The sequence below is a fragment of the Astyanax mexicanus genome, chromosome 7 (genome assembly GCF_023375975.1).
Source record: "Astyanax mexicanus isolate ESR-SI-001 chromosome 7, AstMex3_surface, whole genome shotgun sequence".
Classification (NCBI taxonomy): Eukaryota; Metazoa; Chordata; class Actinopteri; order Characiformes; family Acestrorhamphidae; genus Astyanax; species Astyanax mexicanus.
This window is the reverse complement of record NC_064414.1, coordinates 33,896,542-33,922,930: the sequence shown is the minus strand read 5'-3', so window position 1 is coordinate 33,922,930 and position 26,389 is coordinate 33,896,542. Positions and strand designations below refer to the sequence as shown.

Genomic DNA, 26,389 nt, shown 5'->3' with positions numbered 1-26,389 from the left:
GTACATGGCAGATAAGTTGTACTTTTGGGACTTAAAAGCACTACCAAGGGGTAGGAGGTGTAGTGTAAATTGAAAAAAAAAAAATACGGAGAAAATATTTATTTGGATACATTTCTGTATAATATGCTTTCATCAGCATATGGTGGTGGGTTAGGGGGTCATCATCTGTAAGTACTGTATTTATCATCAAAGGCATACCTGTACAACAACCTGTGTATATTACTTGCAGGAAATGCACAGTAGCTCACTGGATATCAGCCCATTATGCAATTATCTCATTTTATGTTTTTTTTTTTTTGCTCAGCCATTTGATGTGACCTTTTGTACCTTCATAAATAGTTTATTTTTGCAAATGCTGAATTATTGAATATGACACTCCTGTTTTGCTGGTGTGTTTGGTCTATTCAGTGAGTTTACAGATTTCGAGGACATTTTTGCCTGTTCTTAATATACAACATGTTAGATTTCAGTAATTATAGTTTGTAATGTGAGAAACACTGACAATATACAAGTCCTTACAGTCCTGGTTATTTATTGCAGCTTCAGTTCTGGCCCAAACACTGCACTGAAACAACTTCCTTTCCAGGAAATGTTTTATCTTTAAAGGGGTGTTCATATCATTGCAAAGTCAAATTATACCCTAATTGATTCAGGCTGTGTTGTGAAGCCTTGAATACCTAATAGCATTGTAATGAAGGGCCACAGTAATCAAAAGAGTAGAACATGAAAGGCGCACACACACACACACACACACACACACACACACACACAAACATGCACACATTGACTCATACATATACACATAATATGCATATCACTTTCACATTAATATTTAATGGATATTCTTTGCATTTTATTAGTTTTTGAAGATCTAAATATATGAATTATTCATTTTGTGAAATGTATGCAGACAAACAGCTTTATTTCCCCTTTACTCTGACCTCTTTATAGATAGATTTAATCCTTCCATGATTTTTGTTGACTTCTAGGTCATGAACACTTACTTATGAATATTCAGTAGAAGCAGTAATCTAATTACCTTCTGGTGGTATAATCTAACAGCATCAAACTGCTGCATTTACCTGATATCTCATATAACAGCCATTTATTCCAACAGTTCACATTACCTCTCCAGGAGGACAAAAACTAACTTCATGTCCTTGTCTAGATTACCAATAACTGTCCAATTTTTTTTTTTTATTCAGAAATGCACTTAACTCTTTCTTTATCATTTTCTGAAAAAAAAAATTGTCCAGAAGTAACTCCTAGACGTGATTTCTGCTGAGTTTGCTGTTGTGAGGACTGATGTGGGAGGGATGAGATGTTAGGAGTGTCAATAACAGACTGATAGAAGATCCATGTAAAAATAATCAAGGAGTCTGTTTTATTTTTAAGTATGCTATATGTGTCACCAATGTAATGACAAAGTCAGTGTAAACAACAAAGCCAATGTAAGCTTATTTTTCAAGTCATTTTAAAGCATATCTGTGGGTCAGTTCATAATGATTCATATACCCTAACCCTAGTTTTCAAATAAAAATGAATAGTGAGATTCACATTATATCAAAAATGAAGGTACAAGGTATTTTGTCTGACAGCTACAATATATTTCCAGGTTACTAAATAGTAAGACAGTAACAACAGTATTCATTTTTCCTTTTAAAACATTGATCCATGGATAATAAGAAGCCTTTGTTTTTTAGTTCTGAGCATTCTATGAGTCTGAATGACTTTTACGTAACATTAGTGAAACAAGATGGAAGAGTGAAAGGATGTAGCAACAAAGTGAAATGTTATTTGACCAGTTCATTAATATAGACTTATATTAATATATACAAAATATATAATATAAAATGAACAATCTATTTCCGATACTTAAGGTTTGGTTTAAGCACACATTTGATTTGATAAATGCCATGAATATTATGTAGTCTGGCCTACATTTTTTATTTTACAGATTCGTATGCCTACTTTTAAGGATTAGGCATGTCATATATTTCAGTATAAAACAAGTTAATACAAAAACATGTTATCGATTAAATCTAGCTTTATTTGGTTTTGCAAATAAACTCTTTAAATGTTGTTTGTTCCAAAGCACCCACTAGCAGTTCCCTTAGGCTAAAGAAATTGACTTTTTAGCCGTAAAATGCTACAGATTTTTAAGCAGATAGAGTGAAATTGACCCAGCATGACTGGTGATATGAATCAGGCAAAGCTAAGGATATTACCTCAGACTCTCAATGCTTTAGACATGCTCTCTTATTCATTTCCATATAAGAAGAATATACAATCTAATTTCATGGCTGGTATTTACCACCAAATGAATGACAGTGTAACAGATTAGGCAAATTTAAAAGGGATGTCTCTGGGCCAGATACAAATACAATCATTATTACACTGCTGTTTGTTTTGGTCAAGCTTTATATTAGCACTTTTATTGTGTAAAGGTGTGATAGATGTGTAATATGGTAATATGTGGAGAAGAGAGAAGATGAATCTCGGGTAGTAGAACAGAATACATTTTCTTTGCCTGTAAAATCATCTTCTAATGGACATCTCACTGGTATAATAGGATTAGGCTCATTATCTGGGAATATGTAGCAGTTACCCTGCCTGATTGGCTCTCCTCCCCCAACCACTAAAAGAGAGTTTCTCAGAAAGCGAGAGTGAATCCGTTCTACTGAAAATAAACAAGGAACTGAGCACTGAGCTAGCCAATCCTCTGGTGGCTGAATCTCTCTCTCTCCCTCCTTCCCTCCCTCCTCTCCCTGTATGTGTGTGTAAAGAACGAGCTCATTAAAAAGCAGTGCTTTCCCTCAGCAGCGGAAGGATGTGTCAGCTTGCACCTGTTATGCCACCACTACATTTTTAATGAAGCAAAAATGTTTCGTACGTCCGCTCCTCAATCCCCCCAGTTCACCAGTTATTACCATGGCATTAAGATGCACACTGGAATAGGCTGCGTGATTGAGTGTGTGTGTGCGTGAGTATATGTGTGTAGACAGAGAGTCGCTTCTGCTTAGGAAGCATTTCATTTGGTGGATGTCTTAATTTGAAGACAGGGAGGGGTTTTCAGGACGGATAAGCGTCATCATGTCAGTTCATAATGTCTTTATTGGCAGACTTAGAGCTTGATCTTGAGATTCATTTCATTTAGCTTAGCATGTGCATTAATCATGCACAAAATGCATGCTGGCCTGCGTTTGTGTGCCAGCAGAGTTTACTGATTAAAAGCCTCTGTGATGTAGTGCTGGGTAATCAGTATCGATAACCAATAATGTATAATATAATAATATAAAGGGATGTGTCATTTCATATTGTATGCAATAATATTGCAAAAAACAAAAACTGATCATTCTGATAAAAGCAATGTTCTTGAAAGCGTTAGTTGCTGTTATTACATTTACTTTTGTTACTTTTTATTGTGCTTTTAATATTTTATATAAAATCAGGGTTTGGTATTTTATTGTTTATGAAATTTAATGTTTTGTGATATCACCAAGAACATCGTTATCGCAGAAATACCCTAAAATATTGTGATTAGTGATTAAGATTCGTTTAGGGCCATATTGCTCACCATTAATATATAATATTAATAAAAAATAAATAATATTTAGCTCTGAATTAATTAATTAATTTATATTTTTTTGTGAAATGCTCATACAACAAAAGCAGCTATAAGATAAATGTACACCATCTGCAAGGTGCTGTGAATTTTCTTAAATTCTAAACTGGAACATCTCAAACATACCAAAGAATCTAAAAAATATGTTTGGTTCTGTACGTTTTTTTCTGAAACAGTAAAACAAGGTAGAATAACATTTTTAAATTTAATACCCTAAATCTATTTTGTTTACTGTTTAATATTTTAAGAAATGTTATTACAAAAATATAATTTAAAAAAGTTATCTTTTCACTTATTTTGAAATTATTTTTTCAAAAATTGCAAAAACCAAAAAAAAAAAAAAGAAACATTTTCAGCCACATAAAATTCAGTTCTCAATATTTTGTACATCCCTAATATAAAAAAAACCAGCCAGGTTCACATAATTACCTAAATAAAACAGAAAAAATGGACATATAATGTTCATGCATGACAGTGACCAGTGATCTTGAGTTCTATCACTTCTGCTCATCACTGCTGTCATATGAAGATCAGCTGAAACGCTGACGTGTCTGTCTTCCCCATCAGTGATAAGTGAGATACCTTGCTGTGAAGTGCTGTGAGCGAGCACTTGTGACAGGCCTGCTGGGCATGTGTCCCAGCCCTGTGAACACCCCATGGCGATGCCCTGACTGGCAGTAGCTACGTGGCTGTGGAGAAATACCCTTGTTGCTGTCACCATCACAACAGCACAGCATATGGGCCATGATTATGGATAATGCACTATAAGGTAATGCAGCCAAATATGCTATTAAAAGCTGGGCTGTGACAGATCAGCATTAAGCATTGCTGGAACACAGCCAACCTGACTAATTCTGATTCGTGAAAAGGGACATAAACTTTACTGATCACATCATAATCGCAGATTGTTTGTTCTGCACCTGTTTCTTATTCAAGCTGCTGATTCACCAGTTTCCTGCTTTATGTTCAGCACTGGCAAATCTGCAGGTTTTTGCTGTAGGGTCTGTACAGAAAATTTTTCATTATTTCTCCAAATAAACTGGATTTTCAGATGCACGACTATGATTTTAGCCCTGAATTTTGATTCACTGACTGTTTTTGAGTGCTGTTTGGGATTGCTGAAAAAAGGTTTAGGTTGGAGGCAAATCTGCATTCACTTGGTGCTGGCTCTGCCATTAGCTCGATTGCTGGCTCGGTTGCTATGTGTAAAGTGCTGAAAGATGCTATCCAGGAGCACGCAGAGAGCCCCTAACACATTTCAGGTTTATTTTTTAGACCTGTATGCAACTCTAAATGTGGTAGTGTAAAAATTAGAGATGCACAATGATATCAGAATTATATCGGTATTTTGGCATTGGCAATATTTCAAACCAATGTATTTATTGGCTGACAGTGGCTGTGGTGCTTTGAAATCCATTGATTTAAGCTATTTTTATTTAATTTTGTCACTTAAATTAGAGAATAGATTTAATTTAACCTGTTAATTTAGAAAATATGGTTTAAAGCTGAGACTAGTGCTGTGCAATTGGACGATATATATTGTAGGGATGATAGGGATGAAAAGTGTCTATCGTGCTACTCACCTTCTATCGTCCCTATCGCCTATCGTTTCTACAGTAATTTCATCAATTATTCATGCAAATGTACGTTGGCGTGGTCACTTTGCATAATCTCGGTTTATATAAGTGATAATAAAGTAATCTTTGAAAAATAGCTTCATAACGTGTTTTTGCGACATGACGCTGCTTTACGTTATTTGACAGACACTTTACAAAATGTTAATTGAGTTTTTTTTGATATCTCAATTTAAATACCTGTATACTTTTGAAAAAATTAGCTACTGCATCTACCTTATCTGTTTTCATTTGATACATATATATTACTTCACTAAAAGGTAGTAATTCTCATTTGTGAAAGTTTGGTTTAATGTCACTTTAAAATAAAGTTGGAAAAAAGTAAGCAATGATATTATTTTTTCATATTTTTTGAAGAATAACTGAAAACATAGTTAAATGTGGTATATCATGATATATATCGCTATCGTGATATAAAAATTCCCATATTGTGATATGATTTTTCCCATATCGCCCAGCACAAGCTGTGACTTGTCTATGTAAGGACCAGTTAGCTCCGTGATTCCGAAATTCTCAGAAAGTCTTAAATTTAGTTGTAAGTCAAATAAATGTTATGTGTCTAGTCTCTCTGTATGTTACAAGTATACATAAGGGTATTGACATCTGCATCGGCAGATATATGCATATGTAATATTTGAATATGACAAAAAATGTCTTGGCGTTGGATCAGTTCTTAAACATGTTTTCATGACAAAATGGGTTTTTGGAGAGCAGACAGACTGGTTACCTCCTGGTGAAAGATCTTTCGTGACCCTGTGTCACTGATCATTCACTGATCACTGATTAAAGGCAGTCCTCATCCAGAGTGAGGCCAGTTATGCTCTCTGGGACTTCTCACTACGAATGGCTGTGGCATCACCAGGGATAAAACTAGCAGTTTTCCAATGAGGGACAGTATTTATCTGCTGCTTCACTACTTCAATACTTCTACTAGTTCAGCATTTAATTTATATTTGCTAGGTTTGCTCTGAAGCTAATGAATGCCATGTGGATTAAACACTTATCAAACTGTGTAAAGTTTTTACAATAGTTCCTATGTGGTTTGTCCCACTGAATGGCATACTTGCAGCTGTTAAAATGTACTAAATACAATGTGTAACAAACAGACAGGTCGGCTGGAGATTATTTATTAACTTAAATGATCATTTAGGCCCTTATTTAGTGGCTGATGGCTGTTAGCTACTTTCACATCTTTGTAACATTAATAATTCATCTTTAATGCTAAATTTGAAAAAAAAGAAAAAAACTAAAAGGAAAACACCAAACATGCAGTCTTAATCTTTCCTGCTCGACTAGGGGAAAATTGAGCAAATTAGATTTTAGATGTAAACTAGATGTTACGCTGTAATAGGCAGCAGAGGTGCACTGCATTCATATGGCAGCTGACGAAGTTCATTTCGAGAGGGTGGTGGTGGGGTGGTAGTGAGGTGTGAGGGAGCACAGCAGCGCGCCTTGGCTCCAGACCAAAAAGCGTTGGTGGGCTTTAATTGAGTCGAGAGAAACTAGGCTTTCATCATGCTGCTACTGGGTTCCATGCCCTTTCCTGCTGAATTGGACGTTTTATCTGGAGAGTGCAGGTGCAGAGTGTGGCGGGCCCGGGCTAATTTGGAGTCTCCAGTCCAGGCTCAGACCTGCCCCGGCTCTCACATGTCCCTGAGCAGGCCTTTTCATCCCATTTACAAGCTTCCTAAGGTTATTACTGCTCCGACTGAACTGTGCCTAACATTTCCATCTTTCCACTTTGTCCCGGAGTGGTCTCAGCGCACTCAGAGGAGTAAGACAACAGCTAAAATAAGACAGTACAGTACTGACATTTTGTGGGAAAAAAATTATTTGTACTTTCTGTGCTGGAACAAAAATGTTGTTTTGCTTGTCCTTGAAGTTGTGGTTGTACAGAATGTACAGAAACCGTATACTTGCCCGAGTTAAAATATTACTCCAGTAAAGGTAGCAGTCCTCCCTTTAGACTTCCACTTGAAGAAAATGACAAAAGTATTGGCCTTTAAATGTGCTTAAGTATTGAAAGTAAAAGTGCCATGATTTTCTTACTTTTTCACCTTTCCACCGGTCCACCCTAAATTTCACCAGCAGTTTTAAAAATGCTGTAGTTTTAGAGCAGTTCTATTACAACAAGCTTTGTCTCCTTTACTTAGTGTTACTAGAGCCTGCTAGAGTAGTTAAACAAGATGTGCCTTATTTTTGTACAGTTGTATCTCACTCGCGTTTAGTAAAGAAATTAGCCTTTTTCCTAGTTTTTTTCTGACAGTGAAGTTGTGTGGAAGTGCGTTAGAATCACACAGCCAAGTGTATGTTTACATACGAGCACTGATGATGTGTAATGAACGTGTAAAAAGGAATATAATCATTACTGTAAGTGTCTAGGGTTATTTCCTCATGTAAAAACAAATATTTTTTAATAATGCTAGTTTGAATGTGCCTTGTACATTTACAACATTGGTTCAGTTTGATTTCTGATTTGATTCAACATTGATTTATTTAGGAATATTTCAGTTATAATCACAGGTTTTGTTTAGATATAAAAGAGATTTTAGATCGACCTTGTAAATCAGAACTGAGTTGATTTTGCAAACCAGTTTGCTACCCAGCAATTTATATACATTCCATAATTTATGTTTGCTCAGACACTGTACAAACTTGTACTGAGTAGCTGGGTGTCCAACATGTCAAAACATGTTTAAAACATAGTGTAGACTATACCCTGATACATTGCTGGCTAAAAGTATTGGCACCCCTGCAATTCTGTCAGATAATGCTCCATTTCTCCCAGAAAATTATTGCAATTACAAATGCTTTGATATTAAAATGCTCATTTAATTTGCTTTGCTGCCTCTGGCACTGGACTGCTTGAACGTGTGCATGGCATTATGAAGTCTGAAGACTACCAACAAATTTTGCAGCATAATGTAGGGCCCAGTGTGAGAAAGCTGGGTCTCCCTCAGAGGTCATGGGTCTTCCAGCAGGACAATGACCCAAAACACACTTCAAAAAGCACTAGAAAATGGTTTGAGAGAAAGCACTGGAGACTTCTAAAGTGGCCAGCAATGTGTCCAGACCTGAATCCCATAGAACACCTGTGGAGAGATCTCAAAATGGCAGTTTGGAGAAGGCAGAAAATTTTGTCTAAAGGTTGTACTACCAAGTATTAGGCTGAGGGTGCCAATACTTTTGTCCGGCCCATTTTTGGAGTTTTGTGTAAAATGATAATTGATTTGACTTTTTTTTCATTCTCTTTTGTGTTTTTCATTGCAAGCTAAATAAATGAAGATGTTAATACCAAAGCATTTGTGATTGCAATCATTTTCTGGAAGAAATTGAGTATTATCTGACAGAATTGCAGGGTTGCCAATACTTTTGGCCTGCACTGTAGGTGTAACTGATATATACTTCTTTTATTTGCTGTATTTGTGTGCGCACACAAGCCAAAAGGTTTTATATAATGTAGTGGAGTTATATGGAGTGAATTTTGTGCCAAAAGTTTTACGTAAAAAAATAAAATCCACAATCAAAATTTTAAGAATCAAAAGTAAAACATGTATGTTGCAAATTCAAAAGAGAAAAAATATATATCAAATATATATATTTAAATATAATTGGTTATTTTATTATTCTTTGCACTTATTTGAAAATTATTTTAGTTTGGATTTTGCCAGTCTTTGCTTTCATTTTTGGATTTTTTTGGATTTTCTGTGGATTTTTGTGGATTTTGCTGCTAAAGACTTTTGCTTCTGGAATCTCTCCTTTGCTTCTGCTTCATTTTTTTGGTTCTGATTTTTGGCACACTTTTCACGGGTGGGCGGGGCTTAGAAGAAGGCGTTCCCCTTTAATCTCTATTGGTCACCTACCCTGAACCCTCGTCTGAGACAGACCACGCCCACCCCGCCAGCTTCAAGCGCTCTTCCAAACATGGCGGAGCGAACGGGGTTCAGCTCACAGCAGCACCAGCAGGTACTTTTCCAATTAAATTTCATACAGACGTTATGTTTAATGTTATATTTCTTTTTTAAGTAAGTGTTTAACTCTATTAAGATGCTCATGTTAGCGGGGTGTGCTAAATATCCATGCTTAAATTATACTAGTTAGTTAGTGAACACTAACCTACCTAGTCAGTGAGTTAGCTAGTTTACCTAGGTCATCTGGTCAGTGAGTTAGTGGGTTAGCTAAGCTAGTTAGGTTACCTAGTGAGTGAGTTAGCTAGTTAACCGTAACCAGCACTTACTTGGCTTTACCCTGGGGCATAATAACTAGCTTAGCTAACCCACTAGCTCACTGACTAGGTAACCTAACTAGCTTAGCTAACCCACTAACTCACTGACCAGATGACCTAGGTTAAGTAGCTAGCTAACTCGCTGACCAGATAACCTAGGTTAAGTAGCTAGCTAACTCGCTGACCAGATAACCTAGGTAAACTAGCTAACTCACTGACTAGGTAGGTTAGTGTTCACTAACTAACTAGTATAATTTAAGCATGGATATTTAGCACACCCTGCTAACATGAGCATCTTAACAGAGTTAAACACTTACTTAAAAAAGAAATATAACATTAAACATAACGTCTGTATGAAATTTAATTGGAAAAGTACCTGCTGGTGCTGCTGTGAGCTGAACCCCGTTCGCTCCGCCTTGTTTGGAAGAGCGCTTGAAGCTGGCGGGGTGGGCGTGGTCTGTCTCAGACGAGGGTTCAGGGTAGGTGACCAATAGATATTAAAGGGGAACGCCTTCTTCTAAGCCCCGCCCACCCGTGAAAAGTGTGCCAAAAATCAGAACCAAAAAAATGAAGCGGAAGCAAAGGAGAGATTCCAGAAGCAAAAGTCTTTAGCAGCAAAATCCACAAAAATCCACAGAAAATCCAAAAAAATCCAAAAATGAAAGCAAAGACTGGCAAAATCCAAACTAAAATAATTTTCAAATAAGTGCAAAGAATAATAAAATAACCAAGTATATTTAAATATATATATTTGATATATTTTTTTTCTCTTTTGAATTTGCAACATACATGTTTTACTTTTGATTCTTAAAATTTTGATTGTGGATTTTATTTTTTTACGTAAAACTTTTGGCACAAAATTCACTCCATAGAGTTAAAGTTAAGTCATTCAAAATAAAAATACTTCACTAAAGTAAAGAGATACACAACTTAATTGCAGCATCAAATTACATTTACTTTGTTACTGTTCACTGCTGGTTGGCAGCGAGACCTGAGCATTTATTAGTCCCATCATTGTTCAATCAGCATTTTTTTCCAAGTAGTAACTGATAAGCCTCAGTATGTGGACATACATAGAAACAAATAAGGTGGATTTTAAACAAACAAACTGTACATCAAATTATGAATGCATCTTTAAAAGTAATAAAGACTGCCCGTGATAAGTGGCACACAGCTGTTCAGCTGAGTGTCAGAGCAGAGCTATTGTAATGAGTCACGGTGTAGTGGGATCAGGTCCAATGAGCTGGATAAAGGTGTAAGGTTGACATGACCTGTCAAAACTGCCAAGCACTGCTCCACACCAGTCAGGTCGCTCGCTTTTTTGTGTTGCTTTTGGGGAGAATGCATTATTGACTGATTCTGGTGTCAGATTTAAAGGAATCACTTGGTTTCCTGCCTCTGCCGTATCCTCCTCTCTCACTCTTACTTTCAGAGCTGTCATTCAGTCCCTTTCGGTTGGAGAGAGTGTTATTGGGGCTGAAGAGCCTGGTGTGGTGAAGTGTAATAGCTAGGAGGATTTTACTGGGCCAGGAGGAGATTGTTTACCTGTGCAGAAGCTACTCAGGAAAAAAATGTTTTTTTAGTATAAACTAAATTACTTTTTGCATAGGGATGGTGGGGCACCTTGGCAACTTGGATTTACTGGATTGAGCCACTTGTCCTTGTGTATGTGAAATCTGTAAAATCTTAGTATTAAATGCTCTATTATTTTTTATTTCCGATAGTCATGTGAAAAGCTTATATGAATCTATTCCATTTTTAAAAAATAATTTATTTATATTTTTACACATTTTTTATCCATTATGAAAGGCCAGTTACCCTAGTTATAATAATAATACTGTTCACATAAACTGTACATTAGATAGATAGACAGATAGAGAGACAGATCCTTTTTAATCCCAGAGGGAAATTCTGGACATCCAATAGCAGGTATGAATAGTATAGAAGTGACAAAAGAAGGATAAGATATAATGATGCATATAAAAATACAATATAGTAAAAAAGTAAAAAAATATATATATATTTTTTTTTTATTAGACTTTTATTGTTGTGGTAGCAAACACTAGGCATGTCTAAGGATACAAAGAATACTAACAAAAGTAAAGTTTAACAATACAGGCAGTATCAGGCCGTAGAAGTATATAAAACAGTAAACATTAAAAAAGTGTTCCTATTGACTCAATCTTTTCGTAGTGACTACGCATCCATATATTCAGATTATATGCAACTTTAATGCAGTAAAAATAATATAATATAAGAATATGATATGATTCAATGCTGTAATAAAAAACAACATAGAGGTAATTTATAACAGATAACAAGACCCAGCAGTTGGCTTCAGGGATTACAGGGAGCTGACTAGCCTTCCTGATCAGTTTCTTCAGTCTGCTGGTAGCGCCTGCTTCTGTGCCACTGCCAGTCACACAGTCAGTCACTAAGGAAATGTCACTTTCTGCCACAGACCATTTGAAGATCTCAGTCTCTCAAGGAATTAGAGTCTGCTTGCTTCTTTCTAATCTCAGAGATATGTGACCAGTGCACTCAGGTGTCCAGGTAAACCTCAAGTCTGTTCCACCTCTTGATTCCTGTTCCACCTCTCTATTTACTTTATTTGAAGAGTGGACTTTTACCGCGATGCCTTAAAATCAACTTTTTGCAGCCATTTTTTTAAAAAGATAGTATGAAAATTAGATTTAGAACAACTGACATCTTAATCCCTACTAAGTAGTTTAAATGGTAAGACATATTATGATGTTTCTTACTATGATGTATACCTTATTAGCTACTATATAGCAGTCAGTAAAGGCTGATGAACAATATGCTACATATGCCATGTAAGGTTGAGGAAATTAGGTGTTTTAAAGGGTTAAATATTTTTCCATTGATTCTTTTGTCAGACACAATGTCTGCAGATGCATCATAAACCCCACAGCTTGATCCCTTAAATTAGGTCATATTTCACATAGGGAAGGAAAATGTTTTTTTTTTTTTTCCCTGAGGCAAAAACTATTCCAAAATATGTGTTAGAATAATCCTGGTAGATAATAAAATAGGCAAAGGTTTGTTTACCTATGAGTAGAAAACATTTACTTAAAAGAACATGTTTTTTTCATTTTATACTGTCTGAAAAAATACAACATTGAACATTTTAAACACGTAACAAACCTAATTTGGTGTGAAATGTGAATCTGACAAGCCCATATGGGAAAGGACTAGCAAACAACTTAAAATAACCTCTGTTTTCTCTGTTTTCTCTGTTTTCACTCTGTTATAGCACTTTCATACTTATGGTCGTAGAGACACTATCTTAACCATACTACCTCTTTCCTGTTTATGCACTGCTTTGTTTTTTTAGGGTTCAGTATTGGTTTCTGCTTAAGTACTATTGATTAGGGGTGTGCCATATCATAGCTTATGCGATAATATGGCCAACATTTTTAAATATCGTGAACGATATTTTACTCTTAAAATATCGTGCCATATCACCCACCCCCACTTATTACATCAGGGTACTACTTTTTTACTGTCTGTCCAGTATAATTTATTTTACTTGAATCCTGGTTACATGGAGATATTTAGAGTGCATTATAAGTCATCATGACATTCTGGATCATTGACTTCTGTTACAAATCTGATCAAATTCTTGTATTTTTTTTATGTCTCAGGTAGGAGTGTGATATAAATCGCACGCAATAATAAAATAAAATTTTCATTTTGTAGCAGTAGTGTATTCTTGAAAAAAAAAAAAAAAATATATATATATATATATATATATATATATATATTATATCACCAAGAGTATCGTTATCGCGACAATACCATGAAATATCGTGATATTATTTTAGTGCCATATCGCCCACCCCTACTATTGAAACAGAATTTAGCATAGCTTCTGTTTCCTGCTTCTTCTTTCCTGCAGTAAAGTATAGTAAGTGTAGTAGAAATACTGTACACATTCTATACTGGGATTCTATGATATGTTTCATGTTTGTTGTCATGGTCAAGATGTAACAGTGCAAAAGCTGTAATTTCCATGGCATTTTGTGAGTCAGTGTGCGTGAACTCTGTACCTGACAGTGTCAGGCCATTTTGACCAGCCTTTCTTTATTGCAGCCCCTTTGGTATTGAATACATTAGCGTTCAGGCCTCAAATAATAGCACAAGCTGTCTGAGAGCCTCTTAAGCTTTCCGGCTCTCATTGTTGCAGCTTTCTTTTATATGTCTCATAATTTTTTGGATTCTGAAAGCTGAACACACAGCCTACAACACGGAGCACAGGCTTTCCACCTACGGTTATGTGCTTCCCTAATAGACAATAGTCAATGACAAGCAACTGCAGGGCATTCTCTGTGAGATGTTCATTGTACGCTCTGTACAGCCCTTGGGCTTCTTCAGCTGATCTCTTTGTCTGGGTCAGAAATCTGCCTCTGAGGGGCTGCTTGCCTCTCTTTCCTCTTGGCTCTGAAAACCTCTTTAGAATGGCAGGCCTTCGAGCTTCCTCCTGCACATGAAGGAAGGCTGGGGGGCTGCGAATCGGCCGAGTGGGCTGTTAGCATTGCTTTTGATCTGCTGCGCTTCTGCTAATCTAAAAAAGCCCAGTCAAAACGGGCCCTCATGCTTAAATCAAGCGGAGGGCTTATGCTTGCCTGTCCGCTCCAGCTCCTCTGAGACAGTGAAGACATAGTTGGGCGTGCTCTGGTAGGTACAGCCTTTGTTTCTTGACTTTTGCGGTAGATACATGACTGATTAGATTGCCAGTTGAAAGCAACTGAACACGGCCACGGTGGGTTTTGCGAGCTGGAGCAGCCCAGATGCTTGTCAGCAGCCCTGCAGCCCTGTTGTGCACATTGCGTGGGATGCAATGCTATTGTGAAACCTTTACCACATGGATGTGCCTGACTTTGATCCATTATGGAGGGCAACTACTGCAGGCTTACTACACATAGTCATTATAAGCATGTAGAGCTTGTTGAAAAACACTTTGTTTTTTGTGGGCATGTCAGTAAAAGACTCTGAAAGGTTGTATCTGTTGAAAAAGAGATCAAGGTTTGAATTGGCAAAAAGCTTTCTGTAGGAAATGAAATGAGCTGGAAAAGGCCACAGTAGTTTGAATGGAACAGACTGTAAGTGATATTATTCATCACTCTCAAAGAATATAGACAATATATAGGATATAGGCTTATTACATATATATATATATATATATGATTATTATTGCAGGTTGTGTTATTAACCTTCAATACAGATAGTGCAGATGACAGTGGTAAGCAAATACATCTTTTAAATTGTGTGCTAAAGTATGTAAATAGTAGCAGAGTGTTGAGTGTACGCATGTACAGCTCTGGAAAAAATTAAGTGACCACTTCAGTTTTTGAAGCAGTTTTTCTGATTTTGCTCTCTGATTTATAGGTATATGTTTGAGTAAAATGAACATTGTTGTTTAATTCTATAAACTACTAATTTCTACAGACAACATTTCTCTCAAAATCCCCCCAAAAATATTGTGATTTAAAGCATTTATTTGCAGAAAATGAGAAATGGCTGAAAGGATCAAAAAAGATGCAAAGCTTTCAGACCTCAATTAATGCAAAGAAAATAAGTTCATATTCATAAAGTTTTAAGAGTCAAGAAATCAATATTTGGTGGAATAACCCTGTTTTTTAAACACAGATTACATGCATCTTGGCATGTTCCCCTCCACCAGTCTTACACACTGATTTTGGATAATTTTTTTATCCAAAAGCATAAGATATTATCGCATACGATACGATATGGCACACCTCTATATGGCATGTCAGTGTAGGTGAACAGCATTACAGAGAAAAGCATTTTAGCAGTATATTAGCGTGTTGGTTTGTGTTATAAGATTTTGGCGCATATTGAGATAACTTTAATTATAAACTATATGGGGAAAATAGTGTGTATTCACAGTGTGTTTGGAATGGATGTCTCTTATTCAGATGCCACTTTAATACTGTCTGTGAGCATCTTCACATCTAATCACAAACAGAGAGAAGTGAATATTCATGTAATCCCACAAAACATTACTGTTATATTAAAACTTGGCTTTTGTGCTGTTTGTTCATGCCAGGTGCAGCTTATAGTTTGTGAACTTTTCTTGAGAAATGAACCAATATAACAGCTCCAAAATTACTTTGGATGTTAGGAGCATTATTTCCTTTCTTTCCATCCTGGAGATGAAAGGTTTGGTTATAAAAGTGGTAAAAAGTAAATAAGCATGATTTTTCAAGTTTAGACTATGCCATCAGGTTGCAATAATGTAAGAACAAGAGAAGAAGTGTTAGTGGGAGGAACAGTACTGTTGTTTTTACATCTAAAAGTCTGGACCAGGATTCTGAACATTCTGAGGATTCTTACATTGTATACATTTAGTCTGGTTGTTTTTAGTAAATTTGCTATGTTCTCACCTCATCACATGCATGGGCTGCATCTCATTCTGCATGACACTGATTGGTTTGTAGAATGATTTCAGTTTGGTTTGTTGTGTTTCAAGGTGTTGTGCTGAATTCTGCCTCCCTAAAAGAATTGGACTTACCTTTGCATGCATGCAGGTCATGCAAAAAGGGTGTGCAATAAATTTGCCAGGAATTTTTTTTTCTGTGTGGAATTTTTAATTTTTAACGTAAATTTGGGAGTTTGAGCTGCACCCTTACTCCTCCCACTCTTCAACCTATAGAAACCGTCACTTCCTCTCTACCTGTGTGTCAAACAACCTCACACCCACCTCCTCCCCATCTTCCTCCTTCATTTATTTTCTCCCTTTCTCTTCCCGTATCTCTTTGTGTGGGGGGGCTTCAGCTTCACGCTTTTCCAGCTAAGCTGCCCCGAACTCCTGCCCAATCATCTGAATTCCCCGCCCTTTTTTTCCTTTTCTTTTAGTCAAGGGCGTGGGGAAATACTAGCAAAGTAAAGGTTAATCTACAGTTATAGTAGATATAGGAGAAATTAGTTTAAGTGCTTTTGCCTATACTGCTGTGACTCGCATGACATTGCAATATTTAATTTTATTTATTTTTTGATTATATATATTTTGATATTAAACAATGGAGGACCTGTGACATCACCAATGCCGCCCCCACCCGCGTGCTGTCTCACGTCTCAGCCCAAGATCCGGGCCGACCAGGAGCTGAGTCAGCACTTTAGAGTTGGCCGAGCACTTAAAAACCTAAACAAAACAGCAATAGTTGGCCCTTTATTCCCGTGTTTAAATGGCCTTTAAAAGGTACATATAAACATTTTCTGCGAGTAAAAGCGTGATTTCGGCTGTAACTGAAAATATCTGAGCAAAACTCTGCCGAACTGAGGTGCACAGCTTTTAGTATTTGCATTTACAAGCACGTGCCCAGCCATGTGGTTACCTCCCCCTCGTTCTTCTCAGGCAGCAGCAGCTGGTCACTCACATAGACACAGAGACAGCGCGATTCAGTCAGAAAATTACAACACTGTATCTACTTCTTGTGTCAAGAATCAAAACATTGCAACATTGCGACATGACTATTGCACATGTGTACATCGCGATGACGATGCTTAAACTATTTATCGTGCAGCCCTAGGCCCAACACTATTTATTTTTCTTCTGTGTTGTTTCCTTGGTGACAATAGCCTATCACATTTTCCAGTAATTAAGTCATTTGAAAGTAATCTAGAACCATCTAAATTTTTTTTCATACTGCAAACAATTCAAACCCCAGTATAAAAATCTATACAAATCTAGGTAGGTGCACAAAAAAACTTTTATATTTGACTGTTTCCTATATCTAAAGACCTGCGAAGTAATTCGGCTCATCCACCCACGCCTGCTGAGTTAGCTTTTTGCACCGCATGTGCGCACACAGCCATGTGCATGCACTCACCCTCTAGTCATCAAGACCAAATGAAAGGCTTACATCACACAAGCATGCCTCTAAAGCACAGATCAATTTGTGGAGAGCGTGTCTGACATGCTTAGTTTCATTATGTAGATTTAAGGGATTAACAGACTGTCAATCAGCCTTCTCATGAACAAGAGGAAGTGTTGGGTCGTGCTGGATGAGAGAGTGAGTGATAACCACGGCAGATTTCACTCAGCTGAGCTGTCTGGAATATCAGTTAGATCTAATAACATAAGGCACTCATTGCTCTTTAGAGAGGACCATCACAGACAAAACAAGTGCTGTTTTTACTGTGCGCTTATCTGATCTAGGGAAAATCTGTGTATTAGGCTTGTCAGGATACTTGATTTCAATGCTGATAACAAACGCAGTATATAAATATTTGATGCCTAAATTATAAAAGTACAGTTCTGAATAGATTTTGTGGTGCTCAGTTTACGATTTGAAATCAGTTTACGATTTGATATTCTCCTAATATTTTGAACAAAACTTAAATAAAGAGTAATGAGTGAAGCGACAGCTATATCCTTGTAGATAGTGTGATACATAATATTAACATGCTGGAAATGATTAGTGCTGGTTGTTTGCAAAGGCTAAATTCCATTCAATTCCATACTTGACACAAGTATAGTTTATGGCATCTTCTGCCAAATCTGTTATTTTTCCCCCCAGGAATTTACATGTATAAATGTGCACACAAAATAACTTTAACATTTAAAAAAAGTAAAATATGTAATTTCAAAGTATGTATAAAAAACTACTTAAACATTTGGAACATTCTACAAGTCCCATCTACAACAGGAAGTTACGTCAGTTGGTTATTCTGAAGATCGTGGACAGACCATGCATCACCGTGCTTTTAGCATAGCCGCCATTTAGCTATTTTTAATGTTTTTCTAATTTCATGGTAAAAACTCATTCCTGTTACTTTCATTCCGGTTAAACAAAACATAAAAAGTAACAGGAATGAGTGCCAATAACAGGAGTGTTTTTTTTTTTCGTTTTAAATATAAATTATTTGAACATGTGTTCAACCATTTATTTAAAATAGAGACTTTCTTGAGAGAAAATAAAAGGAATTAATAGACCTGCTTTTTTAAAAAAAATATGGTAAAGCTGCCTGAGTTTGACCAGAACATGTTTTGAATAGTTAAATACATGTGTTATTAAATTCAAAGTTGAAAAAAGATTTTAAAAAAAACCAAGTAACAACAAGTAAATAGCACCTATTCGGTGGAATGGCTCATATATGGTTGGTTGATTGATTAAATTCAGAATCATTAACCACATTGGAAGAATACCTCTTGGACAGGTTGCCAGTACATTCCATAATGTGTTTTTTTTGTTTGTTTGTTTTTGTTCTTTGTGGGGGTGGTGCCAGAGGAGGAATCAAACCCACAACCCCACCCCTATTCAGCTGTTTGCCACACACACTTTCTGATGCACCACCAAGCTGTATTATAAATATTTAAAAGAAAATAAGTATTGAAAGATAATGTGTTGAAAAAGCCTGTTACAGTAAGCATTTTATCATTGCATCATAGCATAGTTTACCACACTGTAATATTGGAACATTACTGAGCATTGAAATTTTGTGCAACACTTCTGTACATGACGTTCCGCTGTTCTAGTGAGGTATTTTCTTTTTCTTTTTTTGCTGGCTGTGTTCCGTGTGCATGAAGGATGGCCCACACGCCTTTACTGAAGAATTTCAAGGAGAAAACCTCTTCATAGCTGGCCGTGCTGTCCAAAATATCACACTGTCTAGGCTGTGAACTGAGCCTGTCTGTGGCTTCAAGCTGGGGCTGTCTGTAGCTCTCTGAGCTCCACTGAAGTCCAGCAGTGATGCTGCTAATCTGTCTGAGAAGGCTGTGCAGAATGTTCTGCTGCAAATAGCAAAACTGCTTTGGACACACTATCTCTTCTCTGCAGAGTGCGGTGCAGGTGCCTCACCAATGCAAGATTCATATGCACTATATATAGACTCTCCTCAGCCCTCAGTCAGATAATATAATGGCTGAGTAATGTGCTTTAAAAGTTCCCAAGACAATCAAAATGTCATATCATGACATGTTTAAAAGGGTGATGAGATGAAGGCTTTCAATTTAAATACCAACATTTGAATCTTGCTCTCACTTGGTAGTAATGTTAATGTGTACTGAAGGACTTGATGTACGATACGGCTGTGTATTTTTTTTTTTAGGTATAAATACGTAAATATACAGCATAAGTCAAAAGTCAGAGAATACCATTTGATTTCAGAACCTTAAGAGAAAGTAAATGAAAGGGAAAATGTCATATCTAAATACCCCAGCAAGTAATGGATGAGGTATTTAAGCCTATGACTGAAAAGTGGGTGCCATCTTGAATGCCGCCATATTTCATATTGCTCACATTAAAGGGTGTCTTGTGACTTTTGACTCACCCTGTATATATAAATATACAGTTTGCCAATTGAGTAGCCACTCCCATCAGTTGTTTATGCTGGGATTTCTTAGCTTTACAGATGTACTGTAGTAAAAAAAAAACTACTACACCTCCCTATGTAAATCTAATCTAAATAAGGTTTAATTGATGGAAAACACATATATGCGTACAATCTGATTAAAAGCACTTTTTTGTTGTCAGAACAGGGATCTAAAGACAGAGTGTAACAGTACTGCTATCTAGTAGTCAGGGTTTCAACAAACCACTGTATGTCACCAGTCTATTATTTAAAAATCTGTACTGTGTTTTTAAGAACCAATGCAATATTGCGAAACATAATATCAAAATGTATATTAGTATTGTTCTACTTTTCTAATGTGAAATATGGATGTAATTTACAAACATGACAGAAAATCATACAGTTCCATTGTGTATATATGTATAGGAATAGATTTATTTTTCCCATACACTGCACCTTGCCAGGTGAATGTTGGTATTAAGGCTCTTGCAAAACTGATGATATGTTGTAGCAATATCTGTGTGTACCATGGCAATGTTTCAGACTCTGACTCATGCTCGTGTTTGCTTATCATTGCGGAGATGGGGAACACATTGGCAGGATATTTTCCCCTCACTTTGTGCTATCTGAGAGTAAAATCATCATACAGACAGCAGGAGTGCATGTCAGAAGCCTCCAATGATTGTGCTAGGCTGGAGATATGTCCAATTTGCATACATTAAAAAGAGGAAACTCTTGAAATAGCTTCATCACTCTCACCCTGTAAAAGCACTGAGATTCTCTGCGTGCTGTTTTTCATGCTCCAGTGTTTCAGAGCACTAGAACACCAGCAATGTGATTGAGCAGATTATCAAAGGTTGGAGATGCTAGCCTGTGAGAGAATGACTTCATTCATGAGTACGCTGTACTAAAGCCTTCTAGCTGCTTTTCGGTTTGATTGAGCAAAAAGCCTTTAATTGACTGAGGCACTTTGATTAAGGTTGTGCAAATGGAGTTGACTTAGTGCCAATCATAGTGTAATTTACTTCAGTGGAACAGGCCACTAAATGAAATGCCAAAGTGCTGTTCTCATTTATGGGGAATGCTTATTCCCAATGTCACACTCTGTGGCATGAAGGAGTTTCTGGCAAACCTTTATGTACTGTAAATTTTTACGGCAGCGTATTTCTCAGGAGTCTACAGCCCCGGCAGAAGGCACATAAATTTACAGAATGGCTTGTATGTATCGATGGAGAAGGACAAGAAAACCGTATATCTGTGCTGGACTTTTTTTTTGTTTTATATCATAACACATGCTGATTATGCAAATAGAAACCTTGCCTTTACCCATAAAGATATTGTTTTACCCTTTTTATTGTGTAATGAGCTAAACTGCATTCGCCGCAGAAACTACCACTGTGGCCATTTATTGACTGATGTTCTGCGTTTATGAGTTTGACTGTAAGCCAGTTCCATCAGCCTGAATTTACACTACTTATTTACATTCAGTACAGCCAGTAAAGCAGTGCAAGGTGAATAATTAGTGATAATGCTTTCATGTGTGTGACTCTGATGACTCCGATGAACAGCAAGCGCCTGATAAACACTGCTGGCCTATTCTTAGTGCGCACATAGGGGAATATGCAGATGAAATATCAAAAGTTCTGCCTAGGGGCATAAAATATATTTTAAGTGGTTGTACGTTATCTTTTTCTTTTTTTTATTAATAATACCTCCTAAGAGACTCTCCTTTTCTCCTCTAACTGCTTCCTTTTCTTTTCTCTTTGACTCATCTGCCTCACGTTTCACCAGGAAGTGGAGGTCAGTAACGCTGTCTATATCTGTCTCATGCCCTTGACTTTCTTTGATGTCTCTTTTAAGATGTGGAATTCAAAGCCCACTAGCTCTGCTGCCGTCATCTCTTTAACTCCTGTGTGCATGTGCCGTACCATTTAAAACGTATAGATGTCTTTTTTTTTAGCTCCTGTTCTTCTTTCTGTCACATTCATTCCTTTTCTGCCTAACAAGTACAATCCATCACCATTTCATTAGTAGGAATGCAGATCATTATATAAGTTCAATTCAACAAATGTCTAAGTTAAAACTGTCAATATATATATATATATATATATATATATATATATATATATATATATATATATATATATATATATATATAACAAAGAGTTTTGTTCTCTCTCTCTCCTTCAGGATGATTATATCAGATCATGGGATGGAAGTCAAGGCTCAAATGAAAGTAAGTGTCTGATATATGTATTGACTACAGTTGTGTCTAATTGTTTAAATAAGTTCACTCATTGTCAGATCTAACCCTGACTAAAGGTTGAGCATAAGAGAAAAAATCCGTAATCCATTTTTCTTTCTATATGTAGTTGAAGAATTCTTTCAAAATCTGTTTTACCTTAATGTCGTCATGTTTGTATGTAACACTGGTAGTCTTGACATAAAAAAAATCTAATTATTAAGACAGAAATAAAAAAGCCACAAGGCTGGGGGATAAAATTAAATGTATATAACACACAACACCTGACGAACAACGAAAGAAATGACAAGGCTACATAAGAAATACAGAAATACACATATGTAATGATGTCAGCAATGTCATTAAGCTCTGTTTTTTTAATACACAGAAATTATAACACTAAAGAAGTTTCCTAATGTACACTTTAGAAAGCATTTTTAAAAGCTCTGATTTGGGTGAACTTTTTTTTTTTTGTAAACATGAGGCCAAAACATTAGTTTTGATAAAATCCAGATACAATGGACACTTGACAAACAAAACACAGGTGAGTACACTGAAGTAGCAGGTGGAGCAAAGGTGGAAACACACATAGAATATTGCACAAATAAGGTCAGACACAAGGGAAAGGCAGAGCTGCACATCACTGTTCTGAATAATGTCTCAAGTTGCTTTTAAATGGAACAAACAGTGGGTTAAACGGCTGGAGTTGTTCAGTGGCCCAAACGCCTGGAGTTTAGTCTGACGATGAGCACTTACGATGGCCATGTCCTTTGCCTAAAAGTGGTCTGTGCTCAGCAGCCCTTATCACTGTGGACAACCGTCTTCCTCACAGCAGCTGCCAGGCACTAACTAGATGTAATTGCTCATGGCCAGGATGAGGTCATCTCCTCTGTGTGCTGGAACGGAGCAATGACCTGGCGCATATAAACACAGTGTCTTGATTCGCAGTTCAAATGAAGTCCACAGAATAGAGAAGTCCATTAGCAAATATCTCGGAATGTAATTAATGGGTAATTGCCAGCTCCACTGAAGGCCCAGTAAGAGCCCTGGGGGCTCGATTTAGTACTGAGTGACATTGGCTTTGTTCCCACAAAGCATGAATCCACTTAAGCTGCAGACGTTAGAGAGCAGAGGTCCGTGAACATGATGATTCATTTTAAGTTCACGTTCAAAGTCTTCCAAAGAATCTTCAGAGCTCTCGCTTCAAACCATCTGACAGAAGTAAATTATAAGTGCTTTAATTGCTAAAGACGGAATTTGTGATTTACTGTCTGTCCTGTTTTAGTGAAAGAGTGACGCATATGATATTACTGTGAAATGATTCATAGTTTTGACTAGAGCAATTGTCTTGGTATTCTAAAAAAAAAAATTAGACCATAATGCAATGGCTGTCACTCTGGACATTTGGACATTTTCCTATTATTTCCTAGTATAATAAAAAAAAAACTATTAAATGATAGTGCTAGACATGTAACAAGAAAAAAAATTGTATTATCTTAAAAAAAGGTATTTTTTCAAATGGTTTAAAATTTATTTATGTTTTTCTATACCAGAAACAATATGATTTGTCAAACAGACGTTTTTTCTTCATGTGCCCTCAACTTACAGTAAAGTTCTCAGTTCAAATGAAATCTTTCTTTCTGATTTTATTAAAAAAGACAGTAGAAGAGAGAGAATTTCAGCCGTACCTCACCCTAATAGTGTGATATCTTGGCTTAAAAGGCAGACCTCTATTTATTTCCATCTTGAGCTTTTTGTTCCCATCTTATAAAAGAAATGACTGTAAAAGCTGAGAGATAATCATTTTATTCTGGAAATTAAACTCAAACATAACCTGTTCAGTATGTGAAAACCATCAACCTAATAAACACCACAGCAGTGCAGTGGAATCAGACTGAAGATGAGTCATTTTACCTGCTCCTCTGCATACATAAGATCAACATAAAAGACCTGGTTCAGAATCTGTGTGCCGCACTGCCTCCTGTCCTGTCCTGTCACATCGCTCGCGCAGCATCGCTCTAGATAATCAAGATATTCCTGAAAATGCCTGCAGGCAACAGTTCTCCCTTGCTGATCCACTGATCATTACCCTTTATATTGGAGAAACTATCAGCAACATGACATCAAAGCCTATCAATTCAATATCAGTCACGTGACCAGGTCACCTTCATCATCTTGAATGACTAATGAAGGCAGTTAGTAGGGGTGGATGAATGCATCAGTGCAATGTGTTGTATCGATCTGAAGGTGAAACTTCAAAAGTGTATTGATTCCGGAAAGTCCGGATGAGTAAGTGAGTGCAATAATATTCAGTGAATCTGTACTAATTTAATAGCAGATGTGAAAGGTGCATCAAACCACGCACCAAACCACGCACCATTTTCTCTGACCAAAAGAGGTGGTCTTGGTCTGGATCAACTGAATCATGTTTCGGATTGTTTGCAGTGTGAAACTGCATGAAAGGAGTTCAATTCTGACAAAGAGTCAGAATTCAGCACAACACCTAGTAAAGGCTAATGCCTAATGCACTACCTTTACCAAACCATTCAGTGTCTCAGGTAGGGAGACTCCATCCATATAGGTGGTAATGATGGAATTTAGCAAGTGTTTAAGAGCACTAAATAAACTGCAGTATGAATCTACATCTACACATCAACCATGTTTTTGACACTGGTACAGAATTTCAGAAATTAAAGAAATGAGGAATAAAAACACCCAACAGCTAAACTTATTTTTCATACCTACAATGGCTTGCAAAATTATTTATACCCCATTGAACCTTTTTTTTTTTTAACATTTTGTCAGCTTACAACCACAAACTTAAATGTATTTTATTGAGATTTTAAGTGATAGACCAACACAAAGTAGATGCATGGTTTCCAAAATGTTATTAAAATAAATATCTGAAAATTGTGGTGTGCAAAAGTATTCACTATTTAGTATTCATTCACTGCAATTACAGCAGAAAGTTGTCAGGTAGGAAGCGGGAAAGATATAAGGAGAGTGGACACACTTGCAAGTATTTATTGAAAATAGACAAAAAAACAAATAAAGAAACACAGAGTACATGGGGACTAGAGGAACACATAACCTGACTGATATTAGATGTACAACCACGGACAAGTGAAACAGGTACAAGGGGACAATATATACATATGGATGAGGACAGTAAACAGGAAGCACCTGGGATTGGGGAAACAAGGGGGCGGAGCTTGAAACAAACAAGTGCACAGCATATTCTTTACCAGCTTATGGAAAGTAGCAAATTTAATTTACGTGCTACTTTGTGTTGGTCTATCACTTAAAATATCAATAAAATACATTTAAGTTTGTAATTGTAATGTGACAAAATGTGAAAAAGTTCAAGGGGAATGAATAATTTTGTAAGCCACTGTAGTTATTCTAATCAAACTGAGTAGAGTTGAGAAATTTTGAAGACTCTACAGATACATAATTTTTCTAGTCATTCTGACATATGAGAGCATAACACTTTCTTTCACTCTCTTTTCCATCTCTTCTTTTCTCTTCTCATTCTTTTTTCACTCTGCCTCTGTTTCTCATAAAAAAAAAAAACATTCCCACTCCCTATAAAATTAATAAAATATTTTTTCTATTCCCAAAACTTTATGTATCTCAAAATAAGGATCTCAAAATAACCCCTTAAAATGCCTTGTCCCGTACATGGGCCACAGGTGTACAGGTGATACAAAACCCTTTTTTCTGCAGTAAAATTATATCTTTACATTCCGAAAATTTTAAGCTCTGAAATCTCCCTCAGTACACTTGGAGAAGCTGCCTGTTTTCTACCTACTCCACTTAATAATTCCAGATCAATAACAGGTATCAACACAAATTCTGCATGTTTGAAACTAAACATAACATAACGAAACTAAAGGTTTGGAAGACATGACCTGCTTGATTTGTATTCAGGAACATATTCATTTTAAAATGAAGTTCAGGAAAGAGACAATTTTATCATTTTAGTCATTATATTTTGACATTAGCAGATTTACTTAAATAGTTTTTTTAATATTTTCTGTTAAAATTACAATTACATTTTTTAGTAACATTCCTTTAAATTTATTACTTTAGATATAGCGGTGTAATGTCAGGCAGACAATTGACAAAAATCCTGGCTATTAAGGGGTTAAAGAAAAAATCATCTAACTACTTAGAAAAGTTCTCATACCTAAGTAAGTGCCTAGAATGAAGAAGTTTCTACAGATCCAGTATTTTCAAATGATCCTGAAATGTGAGAGTGCTAAAGCCACGTTGCGTTAGTCTCCTGTGAATCTTGCCGACTCACAGGCCGCTTTAGCTCAGGG

General features: G+C 36.4%; 1 protein-coding gene across 1 annotated transcript in view; it reads left to right on the top strand.

Moving 5' to 3' along the window:
• spock2 (SPARC (osteonectin), cwcv and kazal like domains proteoglycan 2) overlaps nucleotides 1-26,389 on the top strand; it is a 53,376-nt gene that overhangs the window by 3,790 nt on the left and 23,197 nt on the right. The window contains exon 2 of the mRNA XM_015605860.3: nucleotides 22,013-22,058. Within this exon, the coding sequence (XP_015461346.2) occupies nucleotides 22,013-22,058 (46 nt within the window). The remainder of the gene's footprint in view (nucleotides 1-22,012; nucleotides 22,059-26,389) is intronic.